Here is a 19,486-nt window from a genome sequence, read left to right on the forward strand (position 1 = left end):
GCCAACACGACCCAGTCCACTCATTCGCCAGACACAGCGCGGCGCACGGACGCACGGCCGCACACCTATCGAGTCGCGGATCACGTCCGGGCTCCGCGAGACGCCACCGTCCACATGCCTCACGCCCAGCAACCGGCTGGCGTCCGGCGGAGACGTGGGCCTGCTGGCGTCGGCTACGCCCGTACGCGGGCGGCACCGGCGCCGGGCGCAGAGCCGCCATGTGCACGACGACGACGAGTCCACGACGTTGCTAGCTGCTCTGCGCCTACTATTCAAGTCTACAGTTATCTAGCAGTAGGAGCACATGTTACGGGGCGGACAGTGCAACGCCAACGCGCAGGCAGCGACGGGCGGGGGGGCACTCCATCCCCGTATTTTCCTGCGGCGTTCACGCTGCGCGGCACGTGCCAATGCCAAGAGCTTGACCCGTGCTAGCCAGGTCTCGCCGCCGGTCTCCTCGTCGCAGCGTCTATTGAAACCAACCAACAACCTTGCGATACTCGTCGGTCAGTCTCTGAGACTACGCTTAATCTGCCCCCCCAAAATGTTAATGTCGATCGCATCACCCGGGCGAGCAAGCAACCGGTGACGAATCACCCATTTTCTTTGGGTTAGTTTTACGAGACTCCACGCTTTGGTCAAGAACAAATTGGAGGTCGGATTAATATAATTTGGCCATATAATTGCTTGACTTGACCAAATTTGCACTGCCCAGTTTGGCTCCACGCTAAACCTTAAATTTTGATCGAGTCGTGAGTCATCCCGTGATGCAATCATCTGGAACGGATAAACTGGTTTAGTTACAGCTGCTCCCTGCAGATTAACACAGAGAGCTTTGAACCGTACCGGTTGTGACGACGTGCTGATAAAGGGCTTCTTTCAGAGTGGAGTGGTTCCTTTTTCGCGCTACAGGAAATAAAAGGTGGTGGAACACAATTCTTTCCTTCCGTGCTGGCTGCCCCGATGGTTAGCGATAAAGTTCGGCTGCGTAGGCTTAGGCACGGCTACCGTGCCAAATTTGCTCTTAGCGGGGAAACGGAATGGCGGCAGCGGCGCACTAAAGTGTGCATACAAAGTCAAGAACTTATTGCCTTGTACACATGGGTCACGGGGAGCGTGCTATGATTCACAAAAACAAAACGATAACAATATTGAATAAGTCTAGCAATAATACGAGTGTATAGGGTACACGACTGGATCACTTGAATCGAGCATGCTATGATGATGATGTAGTCTTCACCGGCGTCCTACTCTAATTATATCCAGCCTTGTTTGACCGAAATACACACGATTAGTCATTTCAGTGGTTGTGGTTGTAGTAGCTTCTGGTTTGTCCTAACAGGATGACAATAGGCTCGTCTCTTTCTTTTTCCTAACGAAAGATAACACAAAGCTAGTAACCTCTCAAATCGGTAAGGCCCTAGGGGGGGGGGGGGGGGGGGGGGGGGGGGGGGGGGGCGCATAGCTTCTTCATAACATCAGAAATGAGCCAAACGTGCTAAGACAATCATTCTTGACGTTCAAGAGCTCTACAAAAAAAAAGTTCTAAAAAAACATCATCGTCAATAGCCATAAATTAATGGCACATCAAACACAACGAATAATTAAACAACTTTATGTTCGGACGGTACATTAACTGCTGCGATTAATAGGGTGTTCCTACAACAAACACCCATTAACCTGTCTCACCTGTCCACACGGAGAAGAGAGGGAGATCGAGCTATCTAATTAATTACGATTTACGCATACCGAATTTACCGATTACATGGTGGGTCTTTTATCAGTGAGGAGGGTAGGGTAGTAAGCCCGGCGCCGCGAAGGATGGCGACCACCGCCCGGTGAGCTCACCGGCCGGCCACCACCCAACGACGAAGCTGACGCGGACGCGGACGCGGACGCACGTGATGACGTACGTGCAGCGTCCCCCCGTCTCGTCTCCTTTGGCGCGGTGTAGGTGCGGAGCGCGGAGCTGCGCCGCGCGCGCTACGCCGGGACGCGCGCCGACCGCGGCGTGGCCGGCGTTGAGGGCGCCTCGGGCTCCGGCTCCGCGTTCAGGTCGAGGCCGGCGCGCGGCTGCGGCGGGGGGGCGGAGCGCTCGGCTGCGGCGGCGGTGACGGGCTCGTCCTCCGGCCGCGCCTGGGCGGGCGGCGTGGTCGGCGGCGGCGGGTCGGCGAAGTCCTCCCAGCAGAAGCTGGGCCGCCACGCCGGAGCGCGCGGGGCGGGGCGCGCGCCGGCGCCGCAGATGCGGCGGGAGGCGTCGCGCATGCGCCGGAGGATGGCGTAGAACTCCTCGACCTCGGCGTCGGAAGCCTCGTCGACGGCCGCAGGGGCAGGGTCTTCGCCGGCGATGTCGGCGGCGGCGCGCTTGCGCTTGGCGGTGGCGGTGGTCGGTTCCATGGTCTCACAGCGTGTCGGGCAGTGCGCGCGGAGGCGTTTGGTGGCTCAGAAGTGTTTTCGAAGAAAAAGAAAAAAAAGGCTGGTGGTTTATAAGCAAGCGTAGGGAATTAGGGGGGGGGGGGGGGGGGGGGGGGGGGGGGGGGGGAGGAGGGGAAGGCAATTGTGCCGGAATATTTTTCCTTGGAAATTTGGCCAGTGAGTGGTCTTCTTTTTCTAAGTAAGCTGGGGTCAAGTGTTGTGTGGGATATACTGTTATGGTTAACTATTCGTTCCATAACGTAAACATATCTTTGCAGCTAAAATCATTTGGCGCTATTATAACCAACTTCTTCACTTTAATTTTGAAGGCACCCCAAATTGTCATGGATTTGAAATGGTTGTGTCCAAAAAAAATAACCATACCTTTTTTTGAAAAATTGCCTATGACTTTTTGTTGGGCAGATTTAATCAATTTTCACCTAAATTCCTAACTAGTTGAAATTAGAAACCAAAGTATCTTTCAGCGACCAAGGCATATATTACTTCCGCGACCGCCACATATAATTGTGGCAAATTTCAACAATGCCCTTGATAAATTGTAGTCATATGGGAGCGGTGGCTTCAATCCGTGCACACAGATTGTCGTCTTGTACCTTTTTTAATAAGGTCAAGTGGAGGCGGCAAAGTTTTGGAATTTTCTTATAGTGCAGAAATTTTGGTAAAAATATTTTCACGTCAATTTGGCATCTACAATTGCTTCGACAAACTACATGTCCGTGTTTGTCCTCGAGCATAACTAATGCAACAAAAAAATTTAACGTACACCCAATGTAAAGCCACCAAATTAAATGATTACGTAGATAGAAATCAAAGTATCTTTCAGCGACCAAGGCATACATTACTTCCGCTACCGCCATACGATACTTGTGGCAAATTTTGAGAATTTTCTTGATAAATTGTTGTCATATGGGAGCGGTGGCTTCAATTCATGCAGACAAATTGTTGTCTTGTACCTGTTTTTTAATAAGGTAAAGTGGAAGCGGCAAAGTTTTGGAAATTTATATAGTGTGCCAAAATTTTGGTAAAAATATTTCCACATCAATTTGGTATCTACAATTTCTTCCACAAAACTACATGTTAGTGTTTATCCTCGACCATACCTAACACATCAAAAATGTTTAGCATACACCAAATGTAAAAGCCACCAAAATACTTCCACTACCGCCATATGATAATTGTGGAAAATTTCAACAATACCCAAGATAAATTGTCATCATATGGGGGTGGTGGCTTCAATTCGTGCACACAAATTGTCACCTTGTACCTTTTTAATAAGGCTAAGAGGAAGCAGCAAAGTTTTGGAATTTTTGTATAGTGTGCATAAATTTTGGTAAAAATATTCCACGTCAATTTGGCATCTACGATTGCTTCCGCAAACTACGTATCCGTGTTTGTCCTCGAGCATACCTAACGCAACAAAAATGTTTAGCTCAAACCTAATGTAAAGCCACCAAATTATATGATTACGTAGATAGAATCAAATTATCTTTCAATGACCAAGGTATGCATTACTTCCGCTATGGCCATATGATAATTGTGGCAAATTTTGACAATTAATACCGTTGATAAATTGTAGTCATATGGTAGTGGTGGCTTCAATTCATGCACACCATATTGTCGTCTTGTACCTTTTTTAATATGGTCAAATGGAAGCGGCAAAATTTTGGAATTTTCGTATAGTGCAGAAATTTTGGCAAAAATATTTCCACGTCAATTTGGCATCTATGATTGCTTCCACAAACTACATGTTTGTGTTTCTCCTCGACCATACCTCACGTAAAAAAATATTTAGTGTACCCTATGTAAAGCCATCGAATTAAATGATTATGTAGATAGAAATCAAAGTATCTTTCACCGACCAAGGCATACGTTACTTTTCGCTACCGTCATATGATAATTGTGGCAAATTTTGACAATGCCCTTGATAAATTGTAGTCATATGGGAGCGGTGGCTTCAATATGTTCACACAAACTATACTTAGTTTTGCGATATATTTAATAACGCAACTACGCAAGGAGTAAGAGTTAAATATAGAGTTTTCTTATTCAACCATTACTTGAAAATTAGACCAGATCATCGTAAGACGACATGCCTTGCCTCTCTCAAGGCCTTGACTATAGAAGCCAAAGTTTGGGCAATGGGCTTGGAAATTTTGGGCCTGTGATGCCTCATCCGAGCCCGTCCCAGGCAAAGGTGCCTTCTACCCTTGGGCCTAGGCCGGGCCTGGACCCACACGGTTAAGGTTGGCCAAGTATGGAATCTCAGTAATTTCACCACGTTACAAAATACTGAGGCCTGGTTTGGTTACCCTTGCTTTTTTTTATCACCCGTCACATTGAATGTTTAGATACTAATTAGGAGTATTAAACGTAGACTATCTACAAAATTCATTACAGAAGTGGAGGCTAAACGGTGAGACGAATCTATTAAACCTAATTAGTTCATGATTTGACAATGTGTTGCTACAGTAAACATTTGCTAATGATGGATTAATTAGACTTAATAGATTTATCTCGCCGTTTAGCCTCCACTTATATAATGGGTTTTGTAAATAGTCTACGTTTAATACTTCTAATTAGTATCTAAACATTCAATATGACACGTGGTAAAAATAAGCAAGGAACCAAACGCCTCCTGAGTTGCTGACGCTGGTCCCATTTGTGCGGGCAGACAGAGGCCAGAACTCTCGGCTGCCAATGCAATCACCAATAAATGGAACCTGTCTTGATTCCTCGCCAGGACTACGGAGCCCCACCTCTTACGCGCTTTCGTGCTATAGGGCCAGGAAGAAGAAGCCGCTTGCACGCTGCAAATATCATTTTAGCCTGTAGCCTCCCAGTGCAACGTCCCCTTCGCGCGTCTGAACCCAAGAAGTGGACGGCCGGCTAGCCGTCCGTGCAGTGTAGCAGCAGCATGTCGACGGGCTCGGGGACGCCTCCGATCCGCCCCGGCTGCCCGTCGCCGACTGACGTCACGAGACACCGTGCCCACACACCACTCGTGCGTCACGTCGGAGTAGGACACGACGTCCGCTACCACCGCTAGCTGCTGCTTCCTTATCGGCGTTTCCCATTAGTCAAAGAAGTTGCTTTCGGCGCCGGAAACTGCGTTAACAACAGCTGCATACGTCCTTGTTGAACAAGGACAGTGGCTGCCTACAAGTTATTCAGAGTACATGCTAGCGTGCTAATGCTAATTACCTGGAAGAAATACTGAAATTTCAGTTCTGTCCTTAGTGTCCTTTCCTCTCATCCATGAAGCATCCCATCTGGGAAGACGATGATGCCATCTGGTAGCTAGTGGAATGGGAGGAGGCCATTGGGGAACACGGAGGGCCAAAAGCTAGCTCCGAATCAGCCGGTACTAGCTTATTACAGTCATCGCAACACTTTATTTCCTGGTTATTCCCTGCTTTGCCTTTGATTTCTCGATTCCTTGGAGCGACGGTACGCTAAGAGAATTTACCTTTGTGGACAATTTGCAGGGAAAAATAGAGTAAAGTTGGCGCGCACTTGGTCGGGAATCACTCAATTTTTTCAAAAGCCTCGTAGATGATACCAGAGGCTAGTAAAATTCCCTCTGGGCTTCTACTTTCCAGAGAACTTCTCTATACCTCGCAGTTTTATAGCACACCAACCTTTACTTTTGTAAAGCTACATAGATCGATAGATCACAGATAGATACAGTGCCTTTTTGATCCTGAGATGCCCGTTTAAGTGAGTGCACTTCTTCTCGGCCAGCTTCCGGGAAGACTACTTCGTGCGTGCTAGGCCCATACCGTACTAGTTTAACAAACAAATGGAAAAAAGAATAAGGGAAACTTTGGGCGCGATAGATTTTGCTCAATCAACGTCAGTGTCAGAATAGTTGTTGAATGGACAATTATTGTTGTTCGGAGAACCGAGGGACCGATTTTTTTTTTATACGACTTACCATGGCATGTGCTTTACACGGTGCTTCCCTGCCCCGGAGTCCCGGACCTGTTAGCTAGCTTTGGAGAAGATATTACGCTTCAGCTTATCAACCACCGAACAGTATTTTTCTCTCACAACAAATCAGCCGTTTCAACTTCTCAACCAGCTTATAAGTCTATTTCGTTCCATCTTCCCCGCGTCCACAAATTGTACCCAAACTCGCGCGACCGAAAACGATTTGAGAGGTGGATATTGGATATCGGGTCCGCAACCGCAATGATCTCCTCCTGCGACAGCGCAAATCGGCGCGGGTCGACGTCCCGCGGCTGACATCAGGATGCTATCTTCAGTGTGCTGCCGTCACCGGGCGCCGGTAGGCCGGACATCACTACGAACCCTCACACCGTTCACCGGGACCCAGCCCCACCCCACGACGAGACTAGTTTGCCGGAAGCCACCTCGTGACCTTGACCGGGAAGCAGTGACCAGTTCAAGGTCTCCTTCCCATTCCCAGCCCAAGGTGATCCATCAGGCATTCAGGCCCCATTCCCATTCCCAGCCAAGCAGATGGATTCAGACGTCCATCATCGGAGTGAAGGCATCTGGGTCGAGGACAAGTGGACAAGGCCAAATGGAAAGCGTGGCAAGATGACGAGACATCGTATCGTATATTTGTGTCGTGGCGGTACGATCGATCGGGCGTCGCACAAAGTGCTCCAACTACGCGACTAGTGGAACTCGCAATCACCGAGCACGAGAAATGAAACGCGAATAGACGAGACGCAGCGGAATGATAAGAAAAATGCGCGCCGGCGAGGAGGGTCTTGCTCGAGGTGATGGTGTTCGGACGTGACGCGACGGCGAGGTGGCCGAGGAGGATGACGCTGACAGAGCGCACCGCACTGGTAATTGGGATCAACCTATGGGAAGAACCAAGGTGCCATGGCTTTACTTTAGCTGCTAGATCTGGGCTCGTACATTTGCTTGCTGCGATTTATCTTTGCAAGCCTTGGCTTTGGCTTTATTTTCATGAGACCTTCATGGCACACCTCAGTGGCCGTCAATCGTCATCGCTCTCTCTTTTTTGACTAATAATGTATTTAAGAGGGTATGGTGTCCAACAGAAGTGACCGGTAGTCGGTAGATGATGAGGACAAATAATCCTAGTAGTATATTTTTACTGAGAAAACGATATAAGATAAAGATACTTTTACTGGCGGATTGATTGTAAAATACAGAACTGCCACCTCTCTAGCAATGAGTCGTTAACAAAGCTGAGTTCTCCTAGCTGCACCGTGACCGTTGCCGGGAGACAAGATCGGCAGTTGCAGAGTTCGTTCCATTTCTGCTGCTCCACCCAACTGGCAGCCTCCTCAATGTAGGGGTTATGAACCAAGCATTGTTAGATTCCTAACTTCACCCTTTTTATTAAAAAAAACATCCTTACTTACACTTTAGCTACGCAACTGCCAGGACTGGCAACTGCTGAATGCAAGCACCCCCAGTTGCATGGCCAAGTGTGCCAGTGGTACAAGCGGGTGGATGGCACGGCACATTTGTGGTGGTGAGACTGAGACCTGCTGATTACCGCCTTTTGTGTCTGGTGTTAGCGAGCTGCTTGCATTGCAAACTTGCACACGTCGCCTCCGAAGGTTAGAGCGTACGAGGACCAGTCAGAATTGATTCTTCCTCTTCTGGTATCTACCATCCCGCCTGCTTGGTTACACGAAGCCGCCTCGCATCTCCATCTCCACGAAGACTAGCGAGGAGCCTTAGGGATCAGGATCTTATTTGGAGGTCGTCCTACTCGACTGGGAGTCTGGTACAATTCTCGGCATCTGCCGCTTCAGCTTGGTCACAGGAAATGCGCGATTGCAAGTTGCTTTGCAGTTGCAGGATCCATTTTTTCCGGTCACCACCCAGTTGTTGAATGAGGCCGACGCGGCGAGCAGTATATGGGCTATGCTATCATCGGCCCTCCCACCAGCGCGGCCTCTTTCACAGTTGTTGGGTTGCTGCTTCTCTTCCTCACCAGGGGGGCCGTAGCTATTGGGCTGATGATGATGTTGGTGGGCTGGTGGCAACTTCTGTGGGTTAAGTCAATTGGGTGGCGTACCTCTGAATTGTTCCGGGAAAAAAAAAAGCACTACCTCTGAATTTCATGTGCGAGGTTTTTAACGTAAGATCCAGGAGTTCTTTTAATCTTCCCCGGACCAATGCAACACGCATCAACGTGTCGTTTTTTCAATCGATTATGCAAGGGCCTTCACTATTCACTCCTCCTCAATCATTTGGCTCGTGCTGTCGTGCATGGTACAAACATCGCGTACACGATAACGCGAGAGGTGGCACCGTGGCGGTGTGTACCACTACCACACAACAGCACGCCCATGGGCCCTGGTCCGTGGCCATGACTCCGTCAGATTCTGCACCAGCGCCGGCGCGGGGCAGCAGTTCACGGCGTCCACAGGATAATGTGGTCCCGTCGCCGCGCGCCCGATTCATCGCAGAGAGCAGAGAGCAGAGAGCAGGGTGGTCCCGTGGATCCTTGCATGGCGGATGGCCTGGCCGCACGCGTTGTCCCCAGGGAGAAAAAAGATCCCGGCGTCCCATATGGCCCTATGGGCAGGCAGCGCCGGCGGGGCCCCGTGAGCAGGAGCACGAGTAAAACCTTCCTCCTCTGATCTCTCTCGTCTCGCATCGCATGTGACGATGTGAGGACAGCGGCCGTGGAAATGGACGAAAGCCCGGCCGTGCCCGTGTCTGACGGTGAGGGCTGAGGTGGGGCCCGACCCCTGCGGCGCGCGGCCACGCGGTGACGTACGTATTTATTACTAGTACTACAGCCATGGATCTACCGGTCTACGCATACGGTGTAGGTGAGCGCGCTGCTGAGCGCCTGAGCCCGAAAGCGACCACTCGTGCGATGTCATTCACGTCCTCCATCAGCATCAGGTCGGTGGCGTCCGTTCTCTGTGCGACGTCGTCACCTGTCAGATACCGTCGCCGCCTCGCCTATCGGACAGGCAAGGTGTTGCGTCGATCTCAAGACGATAGGTAGGGTGTTATGGCCGTCGCCTAGTACGTCAAGCAGTGCCGGTCCATGAGACCATGACTCCATGTGCGAGCAGATCGCTTGCTCCTGAACGAACGCCGCGTGCAGCATCTTCCGGCAAATCTCGAGACCAATCATTCGCCTGTGCACCGGGGGATCTCCGGGAACCACGCGGCAATGATCCCCTCCCTTCCTTGTGTTGTTCATCGATGAGCACACTGCTCATCCAAAGCAACGTCTTGTGATCTGTTTGGGACTGCTCCGCTCCAAAAAAGCGCCGCGGTCTCAGCGCTTGATCCTGGGGAGGCCGCACGCCTTGGTGAGGCTCTGCGCGGCGGGGCCATCGACGTAGTTGCTGTAGGCCGGGTCGCGCACGTACCGGCAGAGGCACGGCTGCTGCTTCTTCAGCTGCACGCAGCACCCCTGCTTCACCGCCCCGCCGAACCGGGCGCCGCCGCACGGGCTCAGCGCGGACGGGTTGCATGCCGCTGCGTCTAGCGGCTGCGCGGCCGCCACCAGCAGGACGCACAGCACAAGCATGGTGGTGGCCGTCGCCTTGCCCACAGCCATAGTCGACGTCGAGGGAGAGGGGGCGTCGGGGAACAGGAGATCGCGAGGGAGGGGGCGTCGGCGGGACAAGAGATCGTGCGTTGGTTTTTTTTTCCCCTCGTAGCGGTACGTGTGTAAATAGTAGTATTGGTGGGTAATTTTCATCTAATTTTTTGGAAGCACCATTTGAGGAACTTCAGAGAAACCTTGGAGTTACCCCAAATCAACCTTTTTTAGAGCTGGAGGTGTTTGACAAGATAAATTTGAAACGGAGCTGCAAAACTTGAAGCGAAGCGGTACGCCCTCAAACATGCCCTTACTAGGTAGTTGGCCCGGTGGAGACTAACTGATTTGCCGGGTGGGGAGGCTGGTTTGCCGGGTGGGTTTGTTTCGACATTTCGTGGCCTACCCGCCGGCCGCAGTCACGCGAGGCTGCCCGGCGCCGTGCCGACGGATGCGGAGGCAGGTCCCGGTGTCTGGTCTCTCCACTCTGGAGGTTTGCCTGTGGTTGGCTTGTGTCGCCTTGTACCGCGTTTCGCTGCTCGCCCCTTGTCAAGCTGCCAGCTCACCCCAACATTTTGCTGTTTGCGAAATGCATCAGCAAAAGATTCTCCAGTACGAGCTTGCGATAAACTAGTATGGTTAGCTAGTTGCCTTCTGAAATGGAACGACGACTGCCGACGAGTGAGCAATAAGCGTATGCATAAGTGGCCTGACCGTGAGAAGCGATCGAGGGAGAGGGAGGTCGGCTTCGATCCATCGGTCCATCCTGCCTTCGTGCTCATGAGGTGTCCCGAATCACTGCCCAATTCACGCAAGTCCAAGCGCGCGTGGCGTGGAGTAAAGGCTAAAGTGAGCGAACATGGGCGTGGATGGATATACGGATACAGACATGCGGTACAGTCACACTCACGCGCTGCCGGTGCCCGCCATGGCGTGCTCCACCAATCCGGCCAAGGTAAGGTGCGGTGCCCATGTTTCACGCCCTCTGCCGCGCTCTCAGTTTCAGCGCCTTGAGAGCTGCCAAATACTCAAGACTCAGAAGTTGGGTAGTCTATCTATCTTTATCTTATAATACAATAGTATTAAAAAAAAGCACCACATTCGTTGAGGGGTCTAGAAATTCCTATGTTAATTGGAAAAAAAGAAAAATATAAGATGTTAGATTTTATGATGATCTAACGATCCATACTAACCCGATCCATACTAACCCAAAGAGTTAACGTTCAATACGGTGAAAGCTTTATATAAAAAGAAAGAATCCGTATGATGGCCAGATCATATATATGTTTGTTCATGACGTCTGTCTCCCTTCTCAAGCAAACGAATATCCAGCCAAATCTCCTCCCAAAATAACAGATCAATCTTCGTCTCTTTTTACATGGAGTAGGAAACGGAAATATATGGAAAGAAATAGGAACTGGCTTGCCCCTTGATACATAGATGACCATCATCCCTCTGCATCAAGTATGCAGTCCCCTTGATACATAGATGACCATCATCCCCCTGCATCAAGTATGCAGTCGCAGGGTTGATTCATACTGCAACTCAGCAGCAGACACGCAAGCCTTGGACGTGTACACGAGGACTGCTACGATTTTGTAGGGCGAGCAGCATCTCCAAGGCACAAACACTAACACTTGCATGCAACAGTAGTGCAAGCAGCACACGATTGCAATGGCGGTCGAGCTCGCAAGCTAATTTAGCCAATAACATGAATTTCCGCTCTCATGTGCACATGAACATGCATTCTCTGCTGTAGAGCCAATCTCAGAAAAGTCTCGATTGTTTCGATTTATGGAATGTGCCGGCGGCAAATCCGTTGCTGAGGATTACGACGTGGTTCATCGACCTCGCAAAGGTCATTGTCTTGCTGAATGGACGGAGAGCATCTGCAACCTCGCACTCTATATGTCACATGAGGCTGTTCCAATACAAGATTATGGACTAAAAGATAAGACTAGATTCCAATACAAGATTATGGATGGCGTTTTTTGACAGTGGCGTCCTGCTAATACTCTTCAGAGCAATTTTCAATGTCAAATAAAATTAACAAATAGCTAAATTTAGAATAAAATAATATAAATGTTTTTTTATTCCACTGGTATAGGGAAGCAAATTCTTTAAATAGTAAAAAAACTCATTTAGAGTATAAATATTTAGTAGATAATTTCAAAAATAAAAATAATAAAAAGTATTTGATACCCACGTGGAATCAAAGAGTAAAATTAATGGTATAAAAAGGACAAATAGTTTGATTCATTAATGTAAAACAATGAGTACAAACAATGTAACAATAGATATACCATAAAGGGTGGAATTTAACCAAATATAAATATAGCATCCTTTGTCCATTGGAGTTGTGATAAGAGAAAAGAAAATGAATCGCTCCATAAAAACCAAACAAGTGTGACATATCCTCTCACCTTATATATTTCTTTTCATGTCATCTCTAACGTCGCCGACCACAACCATGGTAAGTGCTAAGGTAATAAGTTATTGATAATGGTCATCAAACCTTTAAGAGATAGTGTGTTGGTACCATCAACATGAAGAAGAATACTTCTCTAAGAGCAACTCCAGCGAACCCTCTAAACATCTTACTACCCTAAATGTAAAGGGTCAAGTAAAAAAATGCACTCCAGCAAGCCCCCTACTAGGCTTCCCATTTTGGGGAGACCTCCAAATTCCCCTATCCACGCTCCATTCTTGGGGGGTCTCTAGGGAGCTCTCTATCCATGGGGGCTATTGTTAGAGTTGGACACATTTTTGTGATTAAAAAATAGAGAGAACCCCATTTGACCTTTCGAGGATTTGGTTTGCAGGCTATTGCTAGAGTTGCTCTAACCTTACCAACAAAGGAGAAGGGCTCCAGAAGAGATAACCCCAAAGAAATTAGTACTTGAGAATTAAAAGAATATGCCACATAGTTCTGGAGTGCTAGAAATTTCTATGTTAACTGGTGATAAAAGAAAGATATATATTTTTTATTTATCATGGGCCCAGGTTATAATGGTGAACTAATTACATGAACATTGGAGACTTTAAAATAAAAAATTTGGATTAAAAGGAATTAAAGAAAATCATGAATGTTGTTGCACATACTAGCTAGAAAGACTAAAATAAATAGGGGGGGGGCATAACACAATCACGATATGTAGTGTGGAGCCACTCCAACATTGGAAAGAGAGTGAAACCAAAGGCACCCATTGACCCAATGTCCATAACCTAATGAAAGAACACATTGCATGTACTGCTCGCATCCCCAAAACATAAAAACTAGGTGAAAGAAATATTGCACGCATCTAAAAAATACATGCAAAAAAAGAAATATCATCAATGTTTGTGTTCCAGCGCACTGCCACACCAAAGTTAGAGACAAAGTATCATGGGACAACGCTTCTACAAGGATTAACACAAGAGTGCAATGTATATGCACCTCAACAAATTGGTGTTAATACAATTGGTGGGTGCAATGAGGGAGATGACAAAAGAGTCAAGGAGATCTATTGTGCCATAAATTTCCACAATCGCGGGTGAATGAATATGAGGTAGTACTGCATTCAATGATCAACGACAGAAATCATGCTACAACCTTAGCACATATTACGTACTCTATTCAAAACAATTTCAACATTAAAAGATATACTAAATTAATGAAACAATAAATAATTTTTAAAAAGGAGATTATGGTAAAATCAAAGTTCTACGATGGGTCCAAGCAGTTAATGTAATTAATTGAAATTAGCACTTCAGTTTTCATATGGCTTTGGAATGAAATAACAAGATAAAAGTCTATTTCAAATAGATATATACACCTCAACAAATTGGTGTTAATACAAATGGTGGGTGCAATGAGGGAGAGGACAGAAGAGCCAAGGAGATCCATTGTGCCATAATTTTTCACAATCGTGGGTGAATGAATATGAGGTAGTACTGCATTCAATGATCAACGATAGAAATCATGCTACATCCTTAGCACATATTCCATACTCTATTCAAAATATTTCAAAGTTAAAAGATATACCTAAATTAATGAAACAATAAATGAATTTTAAAAAGGAGATTGTGAACAATAAATGAATTTTAAAAAGGAGATTATGATAAAATCAAAGTTCTACAATGGGTCCAAGCAGTTAATATAATTAATTGAAATTAGCGCTTCAGTTTTCATATAGCTTTGGAATGAAATAAGAAGAGAAAAGTCTATGTCAAATAGATATAAATAAATACCAAAGTTTTTTAGTAAAAATAAACAAAACAGTATGTAGTTATATTGTCATATCTATCAGGAACAAAAAGACATACAAGACCCATACAAAATCTAATTCACAATAACTAAATTGTATACTAAAACTGAACTGGCTCATCTTCTTTATGGTGGAACCTACCAATCTAGGTTTTGAGTTCTTGACTCGCCATGAGTTTGCATTTTTTTTCTGTTTATTCCATAAATTAACTGCCGCTAGAGATCTGCCAGCTCAGTCTCTCAAAGGTGCTCCTAGGGGTAGGGTTGTGTGTGTGTATTCATAGGGGTGAGTGTGGAGATGTGTAAGTGGGTGCCTGCTTATGTACAGTTTTTTTGCAAAAAAAATTATACTAAAAAAAGGTGAAGAGTCTATATATTGAATACAATGTGGGAAAAAGTAAAACATACCCTCTACTTTTTGTGTTTTGCTCTTAATGACACCATTTCTCCAAACTACATAACACTAATAACGTAGATTGGGAGGGTGGACCTAGAAGCATCATGAAAAGACATATGTAATCATGTTTGTTAAATCCGTCAAGAAAATCTAGATAGTGTGTATTGATTGATTGTAAAAATTTATGATGTTTGCAGTAAAATAATCAAAAAAATAAAATAACAAATCTAGCCGCGCTATTTACGCGGGCCACCTTGCTAGTTATCTTAATACAATAGTGTCAAAAGAAGCCACCACATTCGCCGAGAGGGGCTAGAAATTACCATGTTAATCTGAAAAAATAAAAAAGATATAGACCGTTGGATTTTATGATAATCTGATGATGTAGATTCACTTAAGAGTCCCCATCGAATACAATTAGTAAATAAATAAATTCAGCATTAAAAAAGAAAATTAACACTAGCAGTATAGGAATCGGAAAGCAAATTATAAATAAATAAAGAGTCTATGTCAAAGTTGCCAGGTTGATCGGTTAAAAAAGGAAATTAACATTAGCAGTATAGGAATTGGAAAGCAAAGTCTATATTATAACGATGTGCATTTGAAGTCGAGCTGACCATTGCAAAATCCATCGTGGTCAGCGAAAAAGCTATAGTATACAAGAAAAGGAACTTTTCTAATTATCAATAGATGACAAATTTAGGTATACCATTCTTTTTTAAAAAGATGTAGTAGCTAGGAAATCATGTTAATCATGGGAAAAGGAAAAGAAGTGCACCAATTTGTTCCAGGTACGTCAGTATGTTGGATCATATATGCTGGACATAGCGTCTTAGAGGAACTTCAACAAGACTCCTACTCAAAAAGTAGGGACCAAAGCTAGAAAAATGAACTCCAACAGGTCCCTACTCAAACCCCTTGAGTAGGGAGGCACACAAATCCACCCTCTCAGCCCTTCTCCTTGGGTGGCTACATAAACCCCTACTTTATAATTGTGGTCATTTTTCTCTTCCCAAAGCACGTGTCACCACTTGGACCGCTACATCCCACCCTATGCACGAGCACCGCCACCTCCCCCGTCATTCCCATGCTCCCACGCCTAGGTCCTACCCTTCCCTAGGGTCACCACCGACCCTACGCTTCCCTGTCACCGCCTGAGCCCGGGATCTGCCATCGCAGAGTCCAAGCTCCCCCATCCCGCCACTCAAGCTCGAGCATAAAAACGAGTAGCAGGAGGAGAGGAGGGGTCGTTCCCCCCACCGCCAATCGAGCCCAAGCTCCCCGCTACTGCTCGAGGACGGAATGAGTAGAGGAGGAGAGGAGGGGCCGTCGGTGATCCCAAGCTCCTTCGCCGCCGCCGCCGCCCGTGATTCCGAGCTCCCCTGCAGTTGCCACTCCTTAGCTCGAGCAGACCCGAGACCGCATCATCACCCGCCATGCCTCGCTCATCACAGAGCTCGAGCAAGGGTGGCCATGCTCAGGGATGAGAGAGAAGAAAAGGGTGGGGGAGAGGAAGAGAGCAATATGGGAGAGAGAAGTGGGCGGAGGAAGCTAGTGGGAAGAAAAATGAGAGGGAAAAAAGAGTTAAGTCACTTACACATGAGTCCCACATTTCATAATAAAAGTAGGGGCTGATATTTAGGGGATATTACTGGAGTTGAGCGCAAAAAACCAAACCCAAATAAGTTGGAGCAACCCCTACTCAATAAAGTAGGAACCTGACGTAGAGGCTATTGCTGGAGCTGTTCTTAGAAACCCAACGTCCGCAACAGCGGCTCTATGAGGACAAGAATAATTAAAGACATCGAGGACTTGATAGCCGTGGAAGAAGCTAGGCAAGTGAAATCGAACCCCTTACTTGATGATTATGCAACTAGAATATGGCAACAACTTATGATACATTCAATTCAGGCAGTGGACTTCCATGGCAACATCGGAGGCGGTGATAGATTACAACGCATGCATGCGAAGCTGACAGAGATGGAGGTAAGCAACAACGGTTGGCAACATAGGAAAGAGGTGGTTCGGGACTACAATTGGCGCTAGATTGGCCATTGATGACATTGCTCTGGTTTGTGGGATTGGGGAAGGATGATGAGGTCGAGCAAGAAGAAAGAAGGGGCCAATGCATGGGCTCAGCTGGTGTGGAAAAGGTAAGTAGGAATGCACTATTAGCATAAGAATAAAACATATTAACTAGAACAACTCGACAAACATGCTGGCGGAGGGGCAAAGAAAAGAAGCAAGGATCACCAAACAACGGTATGCTCATGGTAGGCATGATGTCTAAGGTTATGTACTTTGTGTGCATATCGATGGAAGGCCAACACTTAGCATGATCCGCTCTGCATATTGTTGATGCCTTAATAATTGGTAATGAGACAATTCATCATGCATGGTAAAATATGTTGTATAGAAGTAGATTATACATTTGTTCCTAGAAGAAAAGGAAAGTCCGATTTGTTACATGCAAAGTCCATTACAGAGCACATACACTTTTACTTTTTTTTCTAAATTTCTTCAATGAATTTGATATATGTTTCAATGGATCTAAGCAGTCGATTTGAGATAATGGTGACATAGCTTATGGGAGGTCGTAGGAGGATCTGGGCAAATGAGAATCAAATGATGGAACGACACATAAATTATTTGGACAAAGTTTGGAAGGCAATGGGAGGGTAAAGGGTCGAATGGAGGGAACCGGATGAAGCACAGCTGTGCATGTGTCATCGAAGAACGTGGATGTGAAGCGGACATGTATATTCAGCAAAAGCATGCAGTGCAATGGTGATCTTGGTGAAATTGTTTAGAAATATTAGGTACAAAGATCGTAGGAAAAGGGAAGGCGGTACATGTACACATTGCAAACAAGTGATGAGGTAAAGCCCTTGATGCCTCACTCATAGCTCACGAAAGGAAGGCACCACTAGAACAAGAGGATGTTACAGTTACCGCAATAGCAGAGTAGTAAATATGCCACTAGAAATCCAAGAGGAGAGATCATGTTTGGATGCAAAGTATTTTTGCAACATTGAACATATACTACATTTTTCCAAAATATTTTAGATTTTAAAAGCTGACGGGTATTTGGATGCAACAAACTTTCTGGTTTTAAAAACATGGTACTATCAAAACCATAGTATTTTTGGAATTTTAAACAGTCCACTCAAGACCCTTTTTTTAAATCGTTGTTTTGCACGTCTTTGGCTTATAAAACTATAGTTTGTTGGTACTATAGTTTTTAAAACTATAACACCCAAACAAAAAATAAAGGGAATTCTTTTGAACCTGGTCTGCACTCGGCAGGCCAAAAGGATTGTGTTGTGCTCGCCCATTAGCGTTTTTGCTAACTAGGTTCAACTAAATTTGATATAGTTTTCACTTTATCTGCTTTAAATTTAAATTTCATAACAATTATATTAGTTCCTTAGAAATATGATTTTATTAGACAATAAAATAATGATGCTAAACTGTCTAACCTCATAACCAATTAATCAAAGGACATCAAATATAACCTCACACACATAATACTAATATATATGATTTTACATAGTGAATCTAGCTGCGCTACTAGCACGGGTAACCTTGCTAGTTTGGTACGTTCCACTGAACGCCCTTAAGAAATCAGAATGTGTTTGCATTTGCACGTAAAAACATTGCTTCCCGGCCGGCCCCAGGTCATTACTACACGCATGTCATTGGCGGGGGTAACCATCTTTGCAAGGCATGAGCAGCCAGACAAGGGTGCATGTGAACTCTGGAAGGTTGCAGCGCCTCGAGAACGAACATGCCTCATGGACATTGGTGCGCTTTGGCCTTTGGGGGCCTACCTCTCCGACGATCTCTATCTCCCTCTGCTTTTCGGTGATTATCTGCTTGTTGAGTGGCGTGCGTGGCAGTTTTCTTTCTCTCTCCAGTCACGAAAGTATCACGTCTTTTCCTTCCCTAGAAGAAGGAAACGCATCTTTTGTTGTCTTGTGGCGCCACTTCTTGACCAACTTCGTTCTACTGATTCTGTGATCACTTGATCAGTACTGCAACTGCCATGTGTTAGGCTCGATTAAAGCAAGGCTCCTGGTTTTGCAAGCGATGGATACTAGCAGTGCACACAGAACTCGAGTGAAAATAGACTAGTTCTTCTTTCTTTCTTAGATGTTTGAAGATTATTTATGTACCATGTTTTGGAGGTGCCAAAAAAAACCTAAAAGTCACGAGCAATATGTTAGGTGTGATTACGTGACTACGTCCATACAAACTTCCAAATTCAACGTGGGTTGTGATGACATTAACATTTAGAGGATACAGAATTGGCTAGGAGTGAGTTGCATACTTCTTTTTTTACTTTTATATCTTTTATAAATGAGATCGGATTTGAACTTCAATGTTTGCATTGACGTTGAAACTGAGTGGGAATAATGACTTTGTAAATTCTCTAACTGTTACCATTACATTCACCTAGGGAGTGTGGAAATGTCGATGAAGTCACTGGATATGGAGATGGTCCATAATCAAGTTATATCTAAGGTGCAATCAGAACAAGTTTTTATCATTTAAATTCTATAGGAATTTTCCTACTAGACACTTTTGGACCAAGTATCTTAAGACCTTATAAAACGACTTACTTTCTTCGACTCCACAGGATTCAAGACGATAAACTATTCTATCCTGTATTTCCCCCTATATGCACATTTTGAGAATTACCCATTCCAAAATCAGCCTTGAGTTTCACTTTATCGAAAGAATAAGACTTATATGCAAGTACAAATCGCAAAATACATGTGATGGAATAAGTTGACAACCAAGTACTTTGTTTAAACAGATTTCTGTTCAAAGGCACCTTTCCTTTTCTCCTTTTTGAAATGGATTAGTACGATTTCTGTTGATA

At 45.8% G+C, this 19,486-nt stretch overlaps 1 protein-coding gene across 1 annotated transcript; it reads right to left on the reverse strand.

Annotated features, from left to right (window-relative positions):
• Positions 1-1,562: 1,562 nt before the first annotated feature.
• LOC117855508 (protein NEGATIVE REGULATOR OF RESISTANCE) lies at positions 1,563-2,487 on the reverse strand. The gene has a single exon (XM_034737884.2). The coding sequence runs from the start codon at positions 2,395-2,397 to the stop codon at positions 1,984-1,986; it is 414 nt and encodes a 137-aa protein (XP_034593775.1). The 5' UTR covers positions 2,398-2,487; the 3' UTR covers positions 1,563-1,983.
• Positions 2,488-19,486: the final 16,999 nt, after the last annotated feature.

This window comes from Setaria viridis, chromosome 5 (assembly GCF_005286985.2).
Source record: "Setaria viridis chromosome 5, Setaria_viridis_v4.0, whole genome shotgun sequence".
Lineage (NCBI taxonomy): Eukaryota > Viridiplantae > Streptophyta > Magnoliopsida > Poales > Poaceae > Setaria > Setaria viridis.

Bases quoted from the DNA above. Each gene is read 5' to 3' on its own strand.
- LOC117855508 (XM_034737884.2), bottom strand. From the start codon at position 2,397: ATGGAACCGACCACCGCCACCGCCAAGCGCAAGCGCGCCGCCGCCGAC.